The 16,562-nt window shown below is 41.5% G+C and overlaps 1 protein-coding gene across 1 annotated transcript in view; it reads right to left on the reverse strand.

Moving 5' to 3' along the window:
• The window catches only part of LOC147888754 (putative serine protease EDA2), a 116,268-nt gene that overhangs the window by 16,094 nt on the left and 83,612 nt on the right, over positions 1–16,562 (reverse strand). Inside the window, exon 9 of the mRNA XM_087392358.1 lies at positions 12,764–12,857. Coding sequence (XP_087248484.1) covers positions 12,764–12,857 — 94 coding nt within the window. The remainder of the gene's footprint in view (positions 1–12,763; positions 12,858–16,562) is intronic.

Below are 16,562 nucleotides of genomic sequence, written 5' to 3' on the forward strand. Positions count from 1 at the left end.
CCATTGCCGTTCGTGAGAATTCTCTTGATTTTGAGTAGTTGATTTCTCTTCTAATTTCTGAAGAGCAGAGAAATGGTGGTGCATCTTCTTCAGGAGGAACTTCAAAAGAAGCTATCTTCTACTCAAATGTTGGAAGAGGTAGAGGCCGAGGTAGAGCAGGCCAATTTGGAGGCATGCCAGAAATAAGAATATGTAGCAAATTCAAGAAAACTAGTCCTATGCAGGAGGACGTGGTAACTTTAGAGGCAGGGGGAGCCAAAGAGGTCATGGTGGATGGTAGAGAGGCCAAAATGCAAACAACAATGTTGAATGCTACTACTGTGGTAAAATGGGTCATATGGTTAAAGACTGCTATACAAAGCAGAATGACATCATGACTGAAAAATTACAGCAAAGCAATTATGCATCCTTTAGTAGACATGGTGATGAAAGAAATGAGCATCTGTTTATGGTGCATCACATGACCAATTCTATGACAAGTGCAGAAGAAAGCAATGATGTGCGGTATGGTGATTCAGGTGCGTCAAACCACTAGACAAGTCATGCACAATGGATGCAGGATGCAAGGAAAATGGAAAGACCAGTATTTGTGGAGACTACACATCCTACTGTGCAGATTGGTAAAATTCCTTTGTCTATGTAGGATGGAAAAAAGAAATCCCTGTTTGATGTATTTCATGTCCCGAATATCACCAAGAACCCGGTTTCTATTGGTCAAATGTTTGAGCAGGGCTTGTAGGTTAGATTTAATCCTCATGGATGCTTTGTTGAGGATATGAGAAATAAAGGTCACTTGATAGCAAAAGGGAAGAAGAAGGGCAGAATGTTTAAGTTGGATGAAAACATGCTTGAATTGAGTGCAACAATGTTTGCACATGGGACCGGTGTAGTTGCAGATATTGATATCTGGCATAAACGCATTGGTCATGTTAATGTATAGCTACTTAAATTAATGCATGCCCAAAATATTATTGCAAGATTGCCCTAAGTTCGAGGTTGCAGAAATGCATAAGGTATGTGAAGCCTATCAATTTGGAAAACAGGCAAGGAAACTAATTCCTAAACATGTTCAAGAGAGTAAGAGGCCATTGGAATTAATCCACTCTGATGTGTGGACTACTAAAGATGCATCTACTGGAGGCTGTCATTATTTTGTCACTTTTATTAATGACTACATCAGAAAAGTTTGGGTGTATTTTATGAAAAAGAAAAGTGAAATGTTTGGGCATTCCAAAGCTTTTAAAGCTATGGTTGAAAAAGAAACAGGCCTGCAAATAAAATGCCTAAGTCAGATGGAGGGGGAGAGTATCTCTCAAATGAGTTTGCAAGTTTCCTACAGGAGCATGGCATAAAGTAGCAATATTCATGCAGTCATACCCCACAGCAAAATGGACTTGCAGAAAGGAAAAACAGGCATATTGGAGAGGTATCTCGTGCCATGCTCAATGAAAAAGACCTGCCAGATTATTATTGGGTTGAAGAAGTTGCTACAGTAGTCTACATAATGAATAGGACTCCACTGTAGCAATACATGGCATGACGCCAGAGGAGAGGTATACTAGTAGGAAACCAGATATTTCTCATTTGAAATTTTTTGGTTGCATTGCCTATGTTCATGTGCCAAATGAGTTGAGATCCAAGTTGGATCCAAAAGCTGAGAAGTGCATCTTTATTGGTTATTCTCTCTGGTAGAAAGGGTATAGATGCTATAACCCTTCTACTCGTAATTTTACAGTGAGCAGAGGTGTTTTTTATGAGATGAGTAGCTGGTATAAACGAGTAAATGTGATTGATCATGTAGATGCACAAAATGGTAATGCTGCATAGAATTCAGAGTAGCAATCACAAAATATTAGTGGACCTATAGTGTCCTCTAGCAGTGGTTCACATACTTCGCCATGGACAGGCAGATTGAGATCAGGAGGATCTCCTTAAAGCAATGCAGATAGTGGTATGCAAGTATCACAAAAAGGAAAAGAGAAAGTAGATTAGCCATGGTTGATGTGAATGTAGGTCACTCTTATGTGGATGGTGAATCCAGTGGCTCAAAATAGAGCCTTGATGATGAGTTGGGTAATCCTTCTATTGTTACACTTGGAGTAAGAAGAAAAGGGATGTTTCGAGAGCACCTGGTAGGAAGCCTATTTTGCATAGGTCTACTAGAGCTAGGTATCCTGTGGATAGGTTGAAATATGATGGATTTACAACCATTCACTATGCCTATATGGTCGAAAAGATACATGAACCAGAACCCCACTTCTTTTGAGCAAGCCATGGGAAAAGAAAAATGGGAGAAAGCCATGGATGAAGAAATGGATGCCTTGGAAGCAAATGCTACATGGGAATTGGTGCCTTTGCCTAAAGACAAGAATGCAATTGGCTGCAAGTGAGTTTATAAGGTGAAGCACAATGCAAATAGTTCTGTGAACAGATACAAGGCAAGATTAGTTGTCAAGGGGTATGCACAGACATATGGCATTGATATAAAGAAACATTCAGTCCGGTTGCAAGGATGGCAACCATAAGAGCAGTCATTGCTATGGATGCATCAAAGGGATGGCCTTTACATCAGATGGATGTAAAGAATGCTTTCTTGCATGGTGATTTGCAAGAAGAGGTCTATATGGAGCAGCCACCAGGTTATGTTCATGCTGTTCACTGTTTGCAGGTTGAAGAAAGCCTTGTATGGCTTGAAGCAAGCACCCAGAACATGGTCTGACAAAATAGGACAGTATCTTGTCACTATTGGCTTTCAGATTTCCAAGGTAGATTTCTCACTTTATGTGAGAAAAACAGAGAAAGGCATTATGCTGCTTGTTATTTATGTTGATGATTTGATCATAATAGGTGATAGTGATGAAGATATCCCTCATGTGAAAATGTCATTGAAGTAAAAAAGATGAAGGATTTGGGAGAGGTGCGTTACTTCTTGGGCATTGAGGTGATTAGATCCACAAGTGGGATATGGCTCTTGCAGAGGTAGTAAGGATTGGACATGTTGTCCAAATATGGGATGACAGGTAAGCCTATTTTAGTATCTTTGGAGCAGTTGAGCATAGATGCAAGTGAGCTTCTAGAAGACCCTACTATGTACAGACGCATAGTAGGAAGTTTGATTTATATGACTATTACCAAGCCAGATTTAAGCTATGTTGTTGGGTTGGTAAGTTAGTTTATGCAGGCTCAAAGGAAACCGCATTTGGATGTGTCTAGATGCATACTGAGGTATGCAAATTCCACATTGCAGTATGGACTATTTTATGAGATAAGGGTTCAGATACAGTTGCATGGATACAGTAATGCTGATTGGGCTAGTAGTATTTCTGATAGACGATCTAGTAGTGGATATGTGTTCTCTTTCGGGAGTGCTGCAGTCACTTGGAGCAGCAAGAAATAGCCTATAGTTGCCTTGTCGAGCACAAAGGCTGAGTATAGGGGTGCAGCAATGGCTGCATGTGAGGTAGCTTGGTTGCATAAGCTACTTTATAATATGCATCAGTCTACAGATGGGCCAATTGTCATTTATTGTGACAACGTGAGCAGTATACACTTGGCAAATAACCCAGTCTATCATGCTAGAACAAAGCACATTGAGATGCATTATCACTATGTGCAGGGGAAGGTTCTAGTAGTTTTTATTGATCTAGTTTATGTCAGCACAAAGGATCAGGTAGCTAACATATTCACGAAGGCATTGGGTGTAGAGAAGCTGCGCAAGTTCAGAGACCTACTTGGTGTGCAGGAATTGGGATTGATCTCGAGGGGGAGTGTTGAGATATCAAGATCCACTCGTGATATGCTAGGGTGACCGTTGTGCATTTATGTCACCGAGTTCTTAGCTGTAAATGCAGTTGGTACACCGCCCATGAATAATAGTTAGATGATAGCTATCTTTATGTACTCTAGTTAGTGGCTCAGTTAGTATGCCACCTTAGTTAGCTATGTTTCAACATATAGGGTTCACCTATTCTTTTGTACTTAGAGTTCTTTTGGCTTTCACAACTAAGAAGAGGAAAACTGTTTTCAGCCTCCACCTTTGTGTATATTCCCCCATTGTGTATGTGAGAAAGCTACAAGTGAGACTCCTTCCTTCTCTCCCACTCTCTTCACATACAAGAACCATCTAATAGTTCGAGACTATTGAAGACTCAACTGCTTGGAGGATTGTGCTAACCTACCCTCCCACACCCTTTAGAGTCACTATTGCTAGCCCGCATGGTTATGCAATAACACATGGCACTCACAATGGACAGTGCGAATCCACATCAGATACCCATGTGCATCAGTGCAACAATCCTTTTGGGTATAGCTTAGGCAGAGAACCACGTGCAGTAAGTTAATTTCAATCCTTCACTCACAGTACACATGAACAAAAGCATCTCTTCTCCAAATCTATCCGAAATTGAAAGCCAAAAACATCACTATAATCAATTATGAATGCCTGTCTGAGAACGTCCTTTGTTGTCATCACTTGCTTGAGCGATAGCACACACTGCTCCAAACATCTTTTACTCTACTTGTGCGATAGCACACATCACTCCAAGTACTTCCTACCCTTGCCTGTCCAAATCCCGCACTCTGGGTGCTATTTATCCTGCGAGGCCACCCAAAAGCCATCGTCAAATCTCTACTCTTCATCCAAACTAGAAATGCATTGAATAGGTGCATCGGTTACTCCCACTGTGCTCAGTCCCACATCACTGCTTTCATGACACTGAAATTTGGTCACAAGACTTTGCTACATTAAATGCTTATATTTTGAATCATTTCAGTTGTTATTCTAAGCCTTGTAAGAGAGAAGACACTGCCCAATACCTGGGTTAGACCCTCTCATGGCTTGCTTATGCAAAATATGTGAAAAACCAAAACATAAAGCAATGTCTTGTTATGCTACAAAGGATGAAAATGCCAATCTGACTTCCTTGTTAAAGATTGCCAAAACAATGGTTGCCAAAAAGGAAGCAACTATAGAGATCTACCCTCTCATGGCACTTTTATTTGACTCCAAGTACAAGAAAAAGATGAAGGTCGGATACCTAAGATATGCTTCTCTACACAACTATGGAAATGACAAGATAATTGTTCTCTTGAAGGATATGATTTTCAGATCCACTTGTTCTATCATAGTACCATCTTATAAGGCACTAGACACTGCCCATGTGGTAAGACCTTGCCTTGACATGGATATTGAGCCTCCACAAGATGAGGCATCCTTTGAAGATTATGCATTTTAAACATCTCTATGTATGCTCCAGATCTCTCTTTTTATGTCAAGGTACTCAGCCTGGATAGTCCTCCAAAATGAATGAAAATAAACTATTGTGTTTTGTGTGTTTTGTAAACACCTCTGGTCACCTTATGATGTAGGCCATGTGTATGTTTTGTTCCATGGTACCTCCTGCAGACATTGTGTGCATGTACATGCAGGGGAGATAACCATTGGAAGGTCTTTTTGTATCCCTTTTGTTTACCTTACACCCAAGGAAACCCTTGCTAGCATGAGAACCTAGCCATAGATTAATCCTTGACCACCATGAGATGGCATGAGAAACTATGAGACTAGATGTATCCTTGACATAGCCTGAGGCATTCCCTTGAGGGGGGGTTTGTTGGGATATCTCAAGGTGTGCCTTATGTTTCTATGTGTGAGTGGTAGAGGCACAGTTAGGTGCCCACAAGCACAGTTAGGTGGTGGAAGAGCCACATAGGATGATTGAGAGAATCTAGGAGCAGATTGAGGAGATGATTATGGAGCTCTGAAGTCATTAGTGATGTCAGTGAGCATGTATGAGGTGCCTACTTAAGGACCTCACTCTTCTTCATTCTACAAGCAAGTAATGCAAGTATTCTGAGTTTGTGTCCACTCTTTGCTTTCCTTTCAGCCTTCCAACACATCGGGAGTGTCATTTGTGTCTGATCCACTGTGGCCAACACCATCTGTAGATCCCGTGATAGCCCCAAAATGAAGTAGTCATTGAATACCTCCTTAGAAAACTGATTTTCTTGTGGCACATGCTGCATGAGTAAGTTGAATTTGGATGCATAATCCTCCACATCCTGATATCCCTAATCCAAGCGGCACAATCTATCCAGAGTTTGTGGAATCCTTTTTGCTTGACAAAACCGTTTCAAGAATGCATCGTGGATGAGATCATACGTGGTGAAGTGATCCCCTACATACTCTGTAGGCCACCGTGAGGCTTTGCCTACTAATAAAGTTGACTCAAAAACTGCCTCCTGTTGGAGTGGTACCATGGGTGGCGGATTGTTGATTGCATACACCTTCTCAAACTATCGAACATGAGCATCCAGATCATCTAATTTTTTTCCCAAAAACTTGGCATACTTGACTTAGCCCACTGTTCGCGACACTTCCATCATTTGGTTCTCCCCCTCTTGATGGCCCTCCTTACCCGAAGAGGTTGTGAGAAGCTGCTAAAATCACTATTGGAGATGAGGACACACTCAACACTCGACGTCCAATGAGACCCACACTCGTTACCCTGACTGTAGCCATAGTGGTGAAATTGAATGAGAAGGCATACTTTGATGCTAGTCAACTCCTCCCAAAGAGCCTTCCGACATGATGTTTCCATGCTCAGGATCACTACTCCATCATCCCAACCGCGTCGTTGGTGTCAAAGGATTAGGAGGGCCTTGTGAGTGTGTGCACATGCATGCCTACTTGGAAGCTATCAACTGCAGGATGCATTGCCAAGACCACCGCATGAGGTTCTTCACTGGGATTTTTGCACTTGCTCGATTGTAAGCAGGGTCCTGGGGATCGCATCGCATCCCCTAGAGTTCATCTTGAAACCCAAGAATGTGCCTCCTCACTGTAGCAATCTCCTCTTGAATTTTTATTGGAGTGCATGCTATTGCGTGCCAACCTTGATGTGAAGTGCCTTCACAGTGACGACAAGGAATGGACGACATGAGCATGCCCAAAACACCTTGGGAGATGCGAATCTATCACCAGATTGTGAATCCCTTTTGTGATGGTAAGAATGTGCATGGTGACACCAATGTGTAGCATCAAAACTCCACATAGACGCTATGAGAAACATAGATAAAATGATACACACAACATCAAGAGAAAGAATACAGAGAATGCGAATAGAGACAACATTGAAAAGCTCTGTATTCTGGACCAAGAGCTCTCTCAACAACTGTGTAAAGAACAGAGTCGGAATGCTAGTGATAGCATGCGTAGAAGAACCATCTGACGGTTAGAGACTATTGAAGACTCAACTGCTTTAAGGACTGAACTGCCAATCATTGCTGCGGCTACCCTACCCTCACACACCCCTCAGAGTCAGTGCTGCTGCTAACCCGCATGCGAGATCCTGTTATCTGTTGAGCACAGATGTATTATTTTCTTACATGGTATCAGAGCCTGGACTCTACCAAGAAGATTTGGTAGTGTGTTTCTATTTGCGAGCAAATTGTGAGAGATGGACCAGCCCGCAAGACTACAAATCCCACCGTTCGGCGACAGCAAAAAGTTGGATGGCTCTAACTATCCACTTTGGAAGTTCAAGATGAAGACCATCCTAAGTGCATACGAGCTTTGGGACACTGCTACTGGGGTGAAAATAAGGTCGGTTGCGAGACCGGATCCAACCAATGCAAGACAACAGATAGTACCAACTGCGGATGAGATTCTCCCGTGGACAAGAAGAAATGCACATGCATTGTGTTCTATTATCTGTAGTGTTAGTGATTCTGTCATGGCATTAATCCAACATGTCACCACAGTGGAGGAGGCATGGATGGTCTTGAGAAATCAGTACGAGACCATGAATCAAATGCGGATACAGAATCTGGAGACTCAACTCACGAACAAGAAGTTTTCTGAGTCTGAAGCGGCAGAGTTGTTCATCACCAGGGTGAAGAATCTGCGCAATCAGATGACTGCGCTGATTGGCATCACCATCACCAATGAGAATCTAGCATGAAGGTGCATAGGGATTCTCCCACCAAAGTACGACGGTCTTGTTACGGTGCTGAATATGCAAAACAAAAATCTACCCCTCAACTTTGAGGATTTCAGCGCAATGCTTCTGGAGGAGGAGATGCGTCATAAGACGAGGATAGGAGAAGATTCAGCTTTCTAGACTGCATCAAAGAAAGGTAAGGGTAAGGATTCTAGTAACCCATCTTCTTCTGATGATAAAAAGAGAAAGAAGAAGACCAAGTGCTTCTATTGCAAGAAGGCAGGGCACAAGCAGAATGAGTGCCGAAAGAAGATTGCAGATGAGAAGAACAGAGTAAAGAAAGAGTCTAGCAACAGCGCGCAGGCAGTACCAGTAGAGCTATTCATCGCAATTGAGGAGATTTGCACGGAGGTATTTCATGTACCTACGGATGAACCATGGAACATTGACAGTGGTGCATCGCGCCACATGACCAGTCGGAAGGATTGGTATACCTGTCTACAGCCGGTAGGGAATGACATCCTGGTAGTAGTCAGCAATGATGCAAAATGTCTAGCAAAAGGAAAAGGTATGATTGCTCTCAAGTCAGATGGAGTTGTAAAACAGTTGTCCGATGTTCTTTATGTGCCAGATATCAAGAGGAACTTGTTGGCCATTTCTGTGATCACGGATCGGTACCTCAAAGTTCAGTTCGATAAGAATGGTGCACAGATTTTGGATCTTCAAGGGAAGGTCATTGGTAAAGGTACACGGTGCAACAACATTTACGAACTCTCAGCTTTCAATGCTTGAGTGGATGTAAAGAACACTAAGCTGTGACATGAGAGGTTTGGTCATCTAAACCTTGGTTCTTTGAAGGAGATGCATAAAAGTGGAATGATTGCAGACCTACCAAAAATTTTAGATCTTCCCGATGTATGTGAAGCTTGCATGATGGGCAAGCAGCATCGGCATCCCTTTCCTAAAGAGGCCAGCAAGGCAAAGGCTCGTCTAGAGCTCGTTCACACGGACCTCTGCAGAAAGATGGAGACGGAAGCTTCTGAAGACTAAAGATGAGGCTTTTAGTAGGTTCAAGGAATGGCATGTAATGATCGAGAAAGAAATAGGGAGGAAGGTGAAGAGGTTGAGATCAGACAGAGGTGGAGTTCACATCAACTGAATTCGAAAGTTACTGCAAAAGTCATGGAATCAAGAGGCAGAAACCCCCGCCACATACATCACAGCAAAATGGAGTAGCAGAATGCAAGATGCACGTCATCTGCAAAATGGACCGGAGTATGATGAAAGGGAAAGATTTGCCAAAGACTTTCTAGGCTGAAGCATGTAACACTGCAGTTTACATCCTGAATCATACCTACACGAAGGCTGTGAACGGGATGACTCCACTGCAAGCCTTTTCTAGTAAGAAACCTTCAGCTGCACATTTCAGAGTTTTTGGATGTGACTATTTTGTGCATGTCCCTAATGCTACTAGGACCAAATGGGAACCAAAGAGCCGGAAGTGCCTTTTTTTGGGCTACAGTGAAGAGGCGAAGGGTTACCATCTCTATAACCCTGTTACCAAGAAGATAATTGTAAGTCGTGATGTGGTCTTCTCAGAATAGCCGCATCAATTGGAGGAGGATGCTTCCTTCCTAGACAACCTGGACTAGGATATCCATCCAGTACCACCACCAGTAGTAGACCGAACTCCCCCAATGGTGCTTGGGAGGATTCAAGACAAAGAAGATGAAGAAGAGCCTACAGAACCACAACGGCAATAGCCATTCCTAAAGTGGGTAAAGTAGCTTTTGGATGGTGGAGAACCTCCAGCCATTGAGAAGAAACCATCCGAACACCGCCGGTCCAAGAGATTAAAGGAGCAAAGAAGGGCGCATGAACACTTGGTCAACTATGCTTTGATGACAGAAGTGATTTGTGCTGATGAACCCAAGTGTCTTGAAGAGGCACAGGGTGATGATAGGTGGATGGAGGCTATGCAGTCCGGTATGGCTCCATAATTAAGAACAACACTTGGGACCTTATGGATCAACCACTAAAACGCAAGGTAATTGGAACCAAGTGGGTGTACAAGACCAAGTACAAGTCTGACGGCACGTTGGATAAGTACAAGGCTCGGCTCATGGCAAAAGGATTTGCACAGGTACATGGTTTTGATTATCAAGATACTTTTGCTCCCACAGCTTGACTAACCACAATTCGCAGTGTTTTGGATTTAGCTGCCCAGGGAAGTTGGCCCATGTTTCAGATGGATGTGAAATCCAGCTTTTTGAATGACGATCTTAAGGAGGAGGTATACGTGGAACAACCACTAGGTTTTGAGATCCCCGGTTCAGAAGGTAAAGTCTACGAACTAAAGAAGACACTTTACGGGTTGAAACAGGCCCCACGAGCATGGTACTAGTGAATTAATGCCTACTTTTTGCAAAACGGGTTCAGGAGGAGCCCATTTGATGCAAATTTGTATATCTTCAGAGAAGGAGGCATGTATGATCGTGGTCCTTTATGTGGACGACCTTGTCATAACAGGAAATCATGAAGAGAGGATCTCGCAGATGAAGCATTTGCTAGGAAGAGAGTTTGAAATGACAGTTGATGCATTTCTGTTTGGGGATTGAAGTTTGGCAGGAGCTGAAACAGATCTTCATTTCATAGCTGAAGTATGCTGGAGAGATAATGAAGGCATTTGGTATGGCTGAGTGTAAGACAGTTAGTACCCCTGTGGAGGTTGACGCGAAGCTCTCAAACGAGGATTCATCACCACTGGTGGATGAAGCGAAGTATAGAAGGCTTGTGGCCAGCTTGATTTACTTGTGCAACACACGGTCGGACATCAGTTTTGTGACTAGTGTACTAAGCAGGTTTTCTAATAAGCCTCGGGAGAACCATTGGAGGGCAAGGATGTGGGTGCTGAAATACATCAAAGGCACTCTTGATTATGGCATCACCTATACCAAAGGCAACATCTTGACTGGATTTTGTGACTCGGATTGGGCAAGAGATGTGGACAATTGGAGATCAGTGACAGGGTACTGTTTCTCACTTGGATCTAGAGTTGTGTCATGGGTCAGCAAGAAGCAACCCACAATTGCTCTTTCTTCTACCAAGGCCGAGTACAAATCTGCACGTGTGGTTGAGGAGGACTTTGGGGGACATGGGTGCCATACAGAACAAGCCTACGCAGTTATCATGTGACAATTAGAGTTGCATGGTGATTACAAAGAACCCAGTGTTCCACGCTCACACAAAACACATTGAGATTCAATATCACTTTATATGTGAGCTCATCATGGATGGAGAGGTCGACTTGGTGTACTATCCGACTACAGAGAATGTTGTGGACATCTTTACAAAGGCTCTTGGAAGAGACTTGCTAGAGAGGCATCTTCATCGACTTGGCATTGGGCCGAAAAGTAAGTTCACTTGCGAGTGGACATTGAGGGGGGGTGTTAGATATCAATGCTCCACTCTCATGTAACTACACGGGAATCAGCTAACTCTACTTGTAAGCCCCCCATATGAGGAGAAGTCATTTGAGTAGCTCGATTATCCAATAGGTCCTGGTTTGGACACCAGATGAGGGCCATGTGTGGCCTGATGGCTGGATGGCTTCAGATAGAGTTGGCACACTACCAACTAGGCTACATGCAAGTGTAGGAAGGCATCCCTTGACTAACCACACTGAGGGTAGATGGAGCATTTCCCAGGGCAGCCCACTCTCGGGTTGCGAGGCCCGTTTGGAGCCTCAGATGATCCCGGAACCGCCGGAACTGACCCCCACTGTCGACCCCCACTGAGGGTAGATGACTGGGGGTCGGTTGCTCTGTTTTGCGCATCGGTTCTATCGTATGGTCGGTGACCTATTTCGGAACCGACCCCCAGTCAACCATTGTGGGCAGACTAGGTTGGTCACCCAATTGAGCCTAACCAACTATGAGTGGTGGCTATATAAGAGCAAGCCGGTGAAGACCATTTCATCACTGGCTACAGCAACCCTAATTCCTTAGCATCGAGCCTCCATCTTCTACTATTTCCAGCACCCCATCGAAACTTCTTTCACAGGAGCACACGGTTGGGAGGCAGCGCCATCTATTGTATCAGTTCTATAGTAATCAAATTTTTGATTCTCCATACTATCTTGTTTTCTCTCTTGCATATGAGATCCTGTTATCTGTTGAGCATAGACGTATTATTTTCTTACACTATCTCCATGTGATGATGTCATCCTTTTAAGGCCTTTTCATTATAATATTGAACTTTATTTTCTTTATCTATGAACTGGGGCTGTGTTAGCACCATGTTAAAAACCCTAGCTTGGGACGTACCAAAGGTACACATGATTAATTACATTTCAAGTAGGTTTCTCCCATTAAATCCTCCTTTCCAATCTTTATCTTTCCTCTTATGTTCTGAAAACTTCCAATGGAGCCAATTTAGTTTCTTAAATGGCTTTCTAGTATGTTGTTATTATGAAAACTCATAATTTTTAATCATATATAGGATTGAACTTGGGTTTTATTCATGAGCTTTATTACAATTTCCATGATTTAAAATAAATTTTATTAAAAAAATGAGTTTATTAACTTTAAAGTAGAGTTTATTAACTTTAAAGTAAAGACTTGTAAATATTCCTTCCCAAGGGAAGTGTCAACCTAAGTGTAGTTACATTCATTTCAAATCACACAACTACTCACATTATTTACAAAAACTAAAACATAAAACCCAAAACCTAATATCATTTGAGATCCCATCCGATTCCCTATATGTTACCTTCTCAAGATTTAATCATTTCTATTAAGGAACATATCGATAAAGTGATTGCTTACTGTAGATTTTGATAATGAAGAAAGACATTGCCCTTTGAAGCAGCTGTGACAAAGTACCCAACCTCTGAGCATTGTTGGTATGCCCATTGACGCCCTATGAAGAGACAAGAAATGTATGATTATCCTAAGTCTTTTTTCTAATAGGAAAATTTATAATTCTTATGAAACTTTTCAAATTACAATTGCACATATTATTACACACACACACACATATACACACCCACCCACACACACACACACACACACACATACACACACACACGTGCATATGCACGTGCACGCGCATGCACGTACACATGCACACATGCACACACACACACATAGGGAGGGAGGGAGAGAAAAAGGATTAAACCAAGAAATAAAAAAAGAAAAGCCATAGAGAAATGTCAAAGCTAAAAACTTTGTCCATCTACACTCCTTCATTAGTTTTAATAGCTTTTATAAGAGATTTGTCAAATATAGAGTTACAACACAACTTTATGAGCTCACCAAAATGGAGGTGAAGGTCCTATGGAACGAAGAGTTTTCCAAAGCATTTGGAGACTTGGGTTAGGCCTTGGATATTATGTTCCCACAACTAGATGAAGGATTGGACTATCTAGCCTACTATACAAATGGAATGATCACATATCTACATGCATTTATAGTACCATAGAGCAAGAGGTTCTTAGCACGTCTATTTCCCCTAATTCCCCCCATTTTTTCCTAATTTTCCCCTAATTTCCACTAATTTCCCTATTTCCCCCTACTTCCCCCTAATTTCCCCTAATTTTCCCCCTATTCTCCCCTATATTCCCGTAATTTTCCCTATCTTCTCGTAATTTTCCCCTATTTTCCCCTAAATTTCCCCTATTTTCCCATAGTTTCCCCTATTCCCCCCTTTTTCCCCCTATTTTTTCCTATTTTCCCCTCATTTCCCCTATTTTCCCTATTTCCCCTATTTTACCTTCTTTCCCCTATTTTTCCTTATTCCCTCTAGAATCCTATATACCCTAACCCCCCCCTAAAACCTCCTAAACTAGTCCTAAACCCCTTTAAATTAAACTCCCTAAACTTAACGCTTTTTATTAAACTCTCTATTAACTAACCCTTAAAAATACCTGACTTCTAGCCCTCCATCTCCCCGAGTCCCGACTCTCTACCTTCCTTTCCCCGACTTATGGAATCCCTCCCCTATAAATAACCCCCTCCTCTCATCTAATTACTCTGGCCTCGTTCTCCATGCTCCCTTACTCCCTCATAGCTGTACTTCTCAGCTCCTACACCCTTGCTGCCTGAGAGCACTTGTATGCATTTGTGCTCTGCTCACTCGCTCACTCCCCAAAGTGACCTCACAGTCTGCAATCTCCGTGCTACCTTGTAGTACCTCTTGGACTGCATTTTGACTACCTTGCTATTCGCACTCGCCATCCAATTTACTTCTTCTCTACTGGTTCTACACAATCATATTGATCACTACCCTATTTCGCTTCACATGCCCGTGGCATCTAATCCATTCCACTAGCCAATGTCTACTCCACACAGTGCACACTCATCATCTCGGGGGGGTCACTCATCATATGTAACCCTATCACGTGAGTTCAACATAAGGATATTTTTTATTTTTAAAATTTAGGGAAATAAATATACATAAGGGACTATTTAAAATAGTTTTGGAAAAAATTTACAGATTTGTATAGAAAAGGAGTACATTTTATTAATGAAAAAATTTATAGATAAGGGATTTTAAATATAGGCCTTGAACACACGTGATATAGAGGGTTTATACATAGTGACCCCCCCGAGCTCATCATTGCCATGGACTCACAGGTCAACTCATCTCTCATTTCTATTTACATCCAACCCCACCCCTCCCCAAACCCCCCCCTCTCCCTCCCTTACTTCCACTTCCTCTCTACGGTCTTCCCCCTAGCTATTTAACCTCCTAGATCCCTTTATCTATTTTTTCTCTAACTCCCTTCTAATCACTCATTATACCCTAACACTTCTCTTCTCCCCCCCCCCCCTTCTTAAATTTTTCCCCTTCTTAATAACCTTTTTTTCTCCCCCCTCAATATTAACCTTTATATCTCTCTCCTTTTTTTTACCTTTTTATTCTTCTCCCCACTTGTTAACCCCCCTTTTTCCCCCTCCTTTTACTTTTTTTCATACTTAGTTTTACCCCTTTAAATTCTTTTGTATCTTAAACACTCGCATAACTTTCTTATTTCTTTTTATGCTTCTAAACACTAATAGTAAATTTTATTTCTTCATAAAGTTTATTTTTTACTACTTCTTAAACCTTATCACTTCTCTTCCTTTCCCCTCTTTTCCATTTTTTTGTTTCCTAATTTTGCAAAACTTTTAAAAATAAGTCATAACCTTATTTACCCTCCTTTTCCATACTACCTAATGTTCTCTAAAGGGTCTCTCCTAACGTTTTCTCTCTCCCTACCTTCTATTTGCTCATAATACTTAAAATTTTTCCCATTGAGCTTAAATTCTCGCCCCTTTCTTTTGCAATGCTTATGTCTATTTTTTCATTACACCCCCACTTCATTACCCCCATAATTGTCTTAACCTAATTCTACAACTTTGCATTCATACTTTTTTACAAAGTAGCTTTGTAAGTCAGTGGTTAAGTGTTTATTTTTATTGTGACTACCCATCTTCCCAACTAATGTTTAACTAGTTCTCACCATGTTTTTCTTGTTGGATGGTGGTAGGTAGGCGGACTCTCCTCTTCAAATAAAAGTGATGCTGCCAATGACTTATCAAAGCTCTACTGCTCACATTTCCTCTTTCTTAAATAGAAAAAATTTTTCATCCTCTAGTGATGCTACTTCTTTTTTAGTGGATGTTCATTTCAAAGATTATGTATTAAACATTTCTCATTCCTACTCTAAATTGTCTACTCTTCACTATGGAAAGGGGTGTTGTAAATGTCTTCTACATACACACTCATTACCTTTATACTGAACACTTATACTCTACGCACATACACTTATCCCATCAACCACACAACCATATACACACACATGCACATCGTCCTTTATACATTTACCCCCCTTGTTCCAAGATCTCCCAAAAGTTTTTGGTTCACATATGAGTGATAATAAAATATACCCCCCTTTTTTTTCCAAGAATATTGTTGGTGATGGATATGCATATGTTAAGAAATGGTCAATCTTACTTTCCTCTTTTTCTATGATTCTGTGTACCTATAAGCCTCTAAGTGACCTTTTTTATTTAATCTTATTAATAGTATGGTAGTGAAGCTATGTATTGATAAGTGGAAGAATTACATGACACTTTGCATACATATATTTATTATAATAATAACTTCCTAGTTAGTTATATCTATACTAAAGAGCCCCCTTAATAAAGCCCTTGAGTAAGGCCCCCTTCATTTAGAATAGATAATATTCTTTTATCGACAAAATTCTATCAACCCCACGTTTTTCTCCACTTGATTCAACAACTTGTTCTATCATCCCACTCATTTAAATCCTCATAAGTATATTAACTCCGAACCCCTGTTATTTTTTAATTTTTGTCCCTCATACATATTAACTTCTTCATATAGTGGACCTAGAAAAAAATCCCCTCTAATTTCTTTGGTACAATAGATAGCCCCCTTAAACTCAATCAAAAAAACCCCTAACCCTCCCTAAATGCACTAAAACTACTAGAACCATTGAGCAAAGTTAACTCTAAACCTCCCATTCATGCCACTGCCCATGCTCTTGCATGAAGGTTTTCTTGGTAATGTTATTCTCTCCCCTACTATAAACCTTATATTTCCATGCTCCATGGGAGA

The sequence above is a fragment of the Dipteris shenzhenensis genome, chromosome 21 (assembly GCF_047967505.1).
Source record: "Dipteris shenzhenensis isolate YYH24624 ecotype China chromosome 21, Dip_SZ_1.0, whole genome shotgun sequence".
In the NCBI taxonomy this organism is placed as follows: domain Eukaryota; kingdom Viridiplantae; phylum Streptophyta; class Polypodiopsida; order Gleicheniales; family Dipteridaceae; genus Dipteris; species Dipteris shenzhenensis.